The 7893-nt window shown below is 43.9% G+C and overlaps 1 protein-coding gene across 2 annotated transcripts; it reads left to right on the plus strand.

Annotated features, from left to right (window-relative positions):
* Positions 1-717: 717 nt before the first annotated feature.
* LOC130356584 (uncharacterized) lies at positions 718-6927 on the plus strand. 2 transcript variants are annotated; one of them, XR_008888925.1, is made up of 2 exons: positions 718-6621; positions 6801-6927. XR_008888925.1 is itself a non-coding variant. In XM_056558305.1 (2 exons), the coding sequence occupies exon 2, from the start codon at positions 1442-1444 to the stop codon at positions 6368-6370; it is 4929 nt and encodes a 1642-aa protein (XP_056414280.1). In that variant the 5' UTR covers positions 718-925; positions 1105-1441; the 3' UTR covers positions 6371-6912. The 2 variants fall into 2 exon arrangements, 1 of the variants encoding a protein (XP_056414280.1); XM_056558305.1 differs by having other exon boundaries at positions 718-925; positions 1105-6912.
* Positions 6928-7893: the final 966 nt, after the last annotated feature.

Consider the following 7893-nt stretch of genomic DNA (forward strand, 5'->3'; position numbering starts at 1 on the left):
ATTTTATATGCTATTAAACCCGGTAGCATAGTTAAATTTAAAAAATCATGTTATACCTCTTTAAAAATCCCATCTCATCCTGCAAATAAACCACCCTCAGGCAGCTGGTTTCCCAACTTGCAAAGTATATTTCTGTGCACAGAATAGCTATTGTGGAGGGACCGACTGCTGGAGCAAACTCCTTTTGATCTCGAAAATGGGGAACATGGACCCTAGACTCTTACAATGGCTACTCTGGCTATTCTGGTCCCCATTCTTGAGATTGTGGAAAAGGAATAACTTTGAGAGTTGGGAAAACACTTTTAGGGTAGGTTCACACATAGCACATCCGCAATGTATTTAACACTGCAAATGCACCACTGAGCTTTCCTAGAGTATACCTCCTGCTGTTCCGGTGTACCCTGATTTGTCTGCTCATAGCACAAATCTGCCCCTACGAGCAGGCACAAAGGGATCTGTGAGTTGCCTGCGCATGCACAGTATACTCATAGACATTGTGGTCGCTCCACCTGCTCCCTGAGCTAGGCTGAGAGCATGTCTGTGAGTACACTGCTCAGAGCAATTCACTGCTACAAGCAGACAAAGCAGGACACACAGGCACAGCAAGAGGCACACTCTGGGGATGGTCAGTAGCGCATCTGCAATGTCAAATACACTGTGGATGGGCTACGTGTGAACCTATCCTAAGGATGTACTCACACGTATTGTGCTGCCTTCGCAATGTATTTTACATGCTTGGCACTCAGCAGGGTCTGTTCCTTTAAGACCCTCCATTTTCTTGAAGCCTAGAGGCGGGCCTTCTCTCTAAAGCATAGGACTAGCTCCGGCATGTCTCATTCATTCCAGCTCCAGCCACCACAGTGACCAGATCCACAGGACTTCTTAAAGCTAATACAGCCTGCAAATCTGATAAATACCAAAGCCTGTGAGTACGGAATTGTTAGTTAGCCTGTGTAGAGAGATGCTCGGCATTTGTAGATAGATAATGTGTTTTCAGTGTGTAGTAAGTGAGCACATGTTAGACTATCTATGTATTAGCTATACATAATGTAAGGCACTTGAATAGCCATGCTTATATTTGTCTTTCATATGTTTGTTTTACAGTTTTACCGCGCACTTTCATTATATCTCAGTAAAGATTACATCAGTTAAGCAAACCAGCGTGTCTTTCCTTGAGATTCGGTATAAACTTGATGTGAAGCTGTGTCCACGAGACAGCGGAGACATTATAGTAAAAAGGCTTTTAAAACGTTATCAGAAGCAGTTAATCAGCTTTGAATCGTCCGCAGCAGTAAAAAAGACTCATAAATCCTGTGCCCTGCAGTCTGTGTCGGAGTAAGGGCGCGAAGCACTAGAAAGTGAAACTAATTCTCTCACGTGCTATATCACCGCTGTGCTGTGTCCAGTCATCATCATTATCTACGCTGCCAGCTAAATCAAGATGCAGAACCCAGAGAACAGCACTCTGACAGTTAACCCTCAATGCTCCTATAAAGAGGAAGACACCTTCCCAAGAAGTAGATCTAGGTGCACAACATTGTCTAGAGCGTCCAGTCAAACAAATCTAACTTCGGTTAGCGCCGATGCATCAAGATTTAAACGCCATAGTTCTAGACACTCAAGCACCACCAGCCTGTCATCCGCTAGCGCCATAGCAACTAAGGCAAGAGCGAAAGCAGAGGCAGCTTGTGCAATGGCGTCCTATGCAAAGCAGGAAGCTGAATTGATGAAAGAACAAGCTGAAGTGCAAGCATCTTTACACTTACTGCAACAGCAGAAAAACGCTGCAGCAGCCTTAGCCGAGGCAGAAGTTCTCACAAGGGCTGCCGAAGCTCAGTTCGCTGACATAGAAACCCAGATGTCACCCCTCAGCGCAAGCCAACGTACCCGTGAGTACATACAGTCACAAGCAACCATGTACACTGACCAGCAGTTCAATTATGCACCAAGACCATCAATAAGCAACTTTGATACTATGCAACACTGCAAGACTGAATTAGAACCTCAGGGTAGGAAGTCAAGTGGTTGCATGCTCAGAGACCAATCTGCCAACCTGACAAGAGTGCAAACGGATGCTGATGTACTCCCTCCTCAAGCAAATACAAGTCTGGATTATAGCAGAAAGACTTACAACAGAGGAGAACAAAGCAGACTTAGTCAAGTACCTCATCAGCCTTACCAGCCGCAGCCATACCCTGAGTTTACACCCAGGAAGTATTCACCAGATGCAGCAAGAGCTACAGAGGTAGCAAGATTCCTGATGCGCCGTGAGATAGTGAGCGCTGGTCTCATGAAATTCGATGACCGTCCAGAAAACTACTGGGCCTGGAAGTCATCTTTCCTAAGCGGTACCCAAGACTTAGATCTGACAGACAGAGAAAAGCTTGATCTGCTCGTCAAATGGCTAGGAACAGAGTCCACTGAGCAAGCCCAAAGAATCAGATCAGTACATGTTCATGACGCAGCAGCAGGACTTGCAATGGTGTGGAGGAGACTAGAACACTGCTATGGGTCACCTGAAGTGATTGAAGATGCTCTTCTGAAGAGGATAGAAAACTATCCAAGAATGACAAACAAAGACAATCAAAAGCTGAGAGGGTTTGGGGACCTACTCTTAGAAATAGAAGCCGCTAAGTCTAGTGGATATCTGCCAGGTCTCTCATACTTAGATACAGCACGTGGAGTTGATCCCATAATCGAGAAACTTCCTTTCAACTTGCAAGAAAGGTGGGTCACTCAAGCATCAAGATACAAGAAAGATCATCGAGTCGCATTTCCACCATTTGCCTTCCTTGCTGAATTCATCGTAGACCAAGCTGAAACACGCAATGATCCAAGCTTTGCTTTCCTGAACAAGAGAACTGCAAGCTCCCCAAAGGTAGAGCAAAAACATCCAACGCCTTACAAAGAACGCAGAGCAACAGTTTCTGTACGGAAGACAGAAGTCTCGCCTGAGTCTGCAGTCAATCAGGAAGACAACACAAGTAAGAAAGTTGAGGAGCCAGACAAAATATGTCTTATCCACAACAAGCCTCATCCACTAAGAAAATGTCGCAGTTTCAGAAGTAAGACATTAGAAGAGCGCAAAGCTTACCTTAAAGACAATCACATTTGTTTCAGATGTTGCGCTTCAATTCAGCATCTTGCAAAAGACTGTACAAAAACAATAAAATGCACAGAGTGCAACAGTGACAAACACCTGTCAGCACTGCACCCAGGACCACCACCATGGAAACAAGAAGTTCCAGCAACTCAAGAAGATCATGGTGGGGAGCAAGGCGAGAGTACAACGCCAGCAGTAACCTCAAAGTGTACTGAGATCTGTACAGAGCAGGGCCGCCCCAGATCATGTTCCAAGATATGCTTAGTCAAGGTGTATCCTGCAGGCTTCAGAGAAAAAGCAATCAAGATGTACACAGTCTTGGATGAACAGAGTAACAGATCTCTGGCAAAAACAGAGTTCTTTGACCTCTTCGGTGACAAAGGAAGTCCAACTCCATACACCCTGAAGACTTGTTCTGGAGTTGTAGAGACAACAGGGAGAAGAGCAAACAACTACATCATTGAGTCATTAGATGGAAAGACAAAGGTGACTCTTCCTACCCTCATAGAATGTGATGAGATACCAGACGACAGGTCAGAGATCCCCACACCTGAAGTTGCTCGTCATCACCCCCATCTGGTGCGAATAGCAGACCAGATACCAGCACTAGATCCAGATGCTGCAATCATCCTTCTACTTGGGAGAGATATCCTCGGACTGCACAAAGTCAGAGAACAGTACAATGGGCCACACAATGCACCATTTGCACAACGCCTTGATCTCGGATGGGTCATCGTTGGAGAAGTATGTCTAGACGGACTCCACAAACCAGAAAAGGTAAATGTCTACAGAACACATCTGTTACAGAATGGTCGTACATCTTGTCTTTGCCCATGTACCAACAGTCTACACATTAAAGAGAGACTTGTAAACCCAACACATCATCGGAGTATCCAGAGGTGCATGGAAGACTTAGCCTCAACTGGAGATACAGATGAACTGGGCTGTAAGGTGTTTGAAAGAACACGAGATGACGACAAGCTAGCACCCTCGGTGGAAGATACTCTCTTCCTTGAGATTATGGACAGAGAAGTCTTCAGAGACAAATCAGGCAGCTGGGTAGCCCCTCTACCCTTCCGGTCACCACGCCATCGCCTTCCTGACAACAAGGTACAAGCAGAGAAACGCTTCACCTCGTTGCAGCACATGCTACAAAGAAAGCCAAATATGAAGAAACACTTCCAAGCCTTCATGCAGAAGATCTTTGATAACGATCAAGCTGAAAGGGCACCACCACTACAAGAGAACCAAGAACACTGGTACTTACCAATATTTGGGGTTTACCATCCTCAGAAACCAGGCCAGATACGCGTAGTTTTTGACTCTAGTGCGAAACACCAAGGCATCTCACTAAATGATGTCCTTCTCAGCGGACCTGACCTGAACAACACACTCCTTGGAGTACTCATCAGGTTCAGAAAAGAACTCGTAGCAGTGACAGCAGACGTACAACAGATGTTCTACTGTTTCCTTGTTCGTGAAGATCACAGAGACTACTTAAGGTTCCTGTGGTATGCAGACAATGACTTTAACAAAGAAATCACAGAGTACAGGATGAAGGTACATGTGTTTGGAAACAGCCCTTCTCCAGCTGTAGCTATCTACAACCTGAGACGAGCAGCACAACAAGGTGAAAGACATGGTCAAGAAGCCACACAGTTCGTCATGAAGAACTTCTACGTAGATGATGGACTTGCTTCTTTCTCCAGCAACGAAGAAGCTATCAACGTCCTGAAAAGTACAAGAGAAATGTTGGCAGAATCCAACATAAGACTGAACAAGGTAGCTTCCAACAGCAACAGAGTCATGGAAGCATTTCCAATGGAAGACCGTGCTAAAGACCTCAAAGACTTGGATCTAGGAACAGAATCACCACCCTTGCAAAGAAGTCTTGGGATTAGTTGGGACCTGAAGACTGACAGTTTCACCTTCAGGGTCTCCAGAGAAGAGAAGCCATTCACAAAAAGAGGTGTCCTATCTACAGTCAACAGTCTTTACGACCCCCTGGGGTTCGTAGCACCCATCATCATGCAAGGCAAAGCTCTTTTGAGACAGATCACTACTGAGCAAGAACAAAGTGACTGGGACATACCTCTACCTGAAGAGAAGGAAATGCAGTGGAAGTTGTGGAAAGACTCATTGTTAGAGCTTGAACAACTCAACATCCCTAGACCATACGTATCTGTTTCCTTGTCTGCTACAAAGAGAAGAGAAATATGCATATTCTCTGACGCCTCCACTATGGCTATCGCATCTGTCGCCTACCTTAGGGTAATAGACACTGAGGGACAAAGCCATGTCGGGTTCCTCATGGGAAAATCTAAGCTGGCTCCCAGACCGTCTCACACTGTCCCACGTCTAGAACTTTGTGCTGCTGTCTTAGCTGTAGAGATGGCAGACATGATTACAACAGAACTGGACATCGAGATCCATACAATTAACTTTTATACAGACAGCAAGATTGTGTTAGGATATATTCACAATGCTTCAAGAAGATTTTATACATACGTGGCCAACAGAGTGACACGTATCAGAAAGTCTACAAGTCCAGAACAGTGGCATCACATCAGCACAGACAAGAACCCAGCTGATCATGGGACGAGACTAGTGCCAGCCGCTGCGCTCAAGCAAACTAACTGGTTCGTAGGTCCATCCTTTCTTCGTAAACCAGAAACCAAAGAAACTACTCAGGTAGAGACCTTTCAGCTCATAGAACCAGATCAAGACAAAGAGGTAAGACCTCAAGTGACAGTTTGTAGGACTATAGTTACAAGAGACAGTCTGGGCGCTCATAGATTTGAAAGGTTTTCCAGCTGGAAGTCGCTGACCCGTGCAATCGGAAAACTTAAGGTCACGATCATCAGATGCATCCAGCAGGAAGTCTTTAAAGAAGAAATCCAAGGCCTTCTGAAAACGGAAGAGATTTCTCAACACAATTCGCTCAAGGACTTGTACACCAAGCAAAGGAAACAAGTTCAAAGTCTTGCGGACATTTTCTGGAAGAGGTGGAGACAGGAATACCTGGTGATATTCCAGCCACGCAAGAAATGGCAAGATGACAAGCCCAATTTACAAGTTGGAGACTTTGTCCTACTGAAAGACTCTCAGGCCCACAGGAACGAGTGGCCTATTGGACTCATTGTGGGGACTGATCCTAGTAGTGATGCTAGAGTTAGAAAGGTTGAAGTTAGGATTGTTAGACAGGGCATTCCCAAAGTGTATGCAAGGCCAATTTCTGAAGTAGTTTTACTTCTGTCCAAGGGTTAGTGGCATAACAAAAAGTATGCCAGGTGGGGAGTGTGCTGCCTTCGCAATGTATTTTACATGCTTGGCACTCAGCAGGGTCTGTTCCTTTAAGACCCTCCATTTTCTTGAAGCCTAGAGGCGGGCCTTCTCTCTAAAGCATAGGACTAGCTCCGGCATGTCTCATTCATTCCAGCTCCAGCCACCACAGTGACCAGATCCACAGGACTTCTTAAAGCTAATACAGCCTGCAAATCTGATAAATACCAAAGCCTGTGAGTACGGAATTGTTAGTTAGCCTGTGTAGAGAGATGCTCGGCATTTGTAGATAGATAATGTGTTTTCAGTGTGTAGTAAGTGAGCACATGTTAGACTATCTATGTATTAGCTATACATAATGTAAGGCACTTGAATAGCCATGCTTATATTTGTCTTTCATATGTTTGTTTTACAGTTTTACCGCGCACTTTCATTATATCTCAGTAAAGATTACATCAGTTAAGCAAACCAGCGTGTCTTTCCTTGAGATTCGGTATAAACTTGATGTGAAGCTGTGTCCACGAGACAGCGGAGACATTATACGTATACTATCCTTTTCAAATTGATGTGCAGGATTTGAAGTTACAGATCTTATGCTGCAGATTTCAATGTAAACTAAATGACTGAACACAGCATCAAATCTGTAGCATTAAGTCTGTGCAGTATACTGTATGTGTGAATAAACCCTTGCTGTGTTCAAACATACAGACTCTCCTGCACATTTTTTGCTGCATATTTTCTGCAGCTGATTATGCTACTCATTGAAGTTAATAGGTAGCAAAATAAGGTGCACAAAAATATGCAGCAGATCATGTATGTGTGAATGTATCCTTAGGGTAGGATCACACACATCGCATATGCAGCGTATTTAACCCCTTTAGGACCAAGTCCATTATCACCTTAAGGACCAGAGCATTTATTGCACATCTGACCACTGCCACTTTAAGCATTAATAACTCTGGGATGCTTTTACTTATGAATTTGACTCTGAGTTAGTTTTTTCATGACATATTCTAAGGGGTTATCCAGGAAAAAACATTTTTTTTATATATCAACTGGCTCCAGAAAGTTAAACAGATATGTAAATTACTTCTATTAAAAATTTTTAATCCTTTCAGTGCTTATGAGCCTCTGAAGTTAAGGTTGTTCTTTTCTGTCTAAATGCTCTCTGATGACACGTGTCTCGGGAAACACCCAGTTTAGAAGCAAATCGTCATAGCAAACCTCTTCTAAACTGGGCGTTGCTCCTTAAAAGGGGTCCTCTCGTGGAAAACATTTTTTTTTTAATCAACTGGTGCCAGTAAGTTAAACAGATTTGTAAATTACTTCTATAAAAAATCTGTGCCTAAAAAAGTACCTTTACGCACAAAATAGCGACTTTTGACAAATGTCGCAAATGATAAATACGTGACTACTGCATGGTCAAAAAGAAAAAGTTCTATGGGTAGGCAAAAAGAGTAAAACTGTCTATATTAAAAAGGTGCATAAAAGTCTCTTGCTTGCGCCTA

Source organism: Hyla sarda, chromosome 2, assembly GCF_029499605.1.
Source record: "Hyla sarda isolate aHylSar1 chromosome 2, aHylSar1.hap1, whole genome shotgun sequence".
Taxonomy (NCBI): Eukaryota; Metazoa; Chordata; class Amphibia; order Anura; family Hylidae; genus Hyla; species Hyla sarda.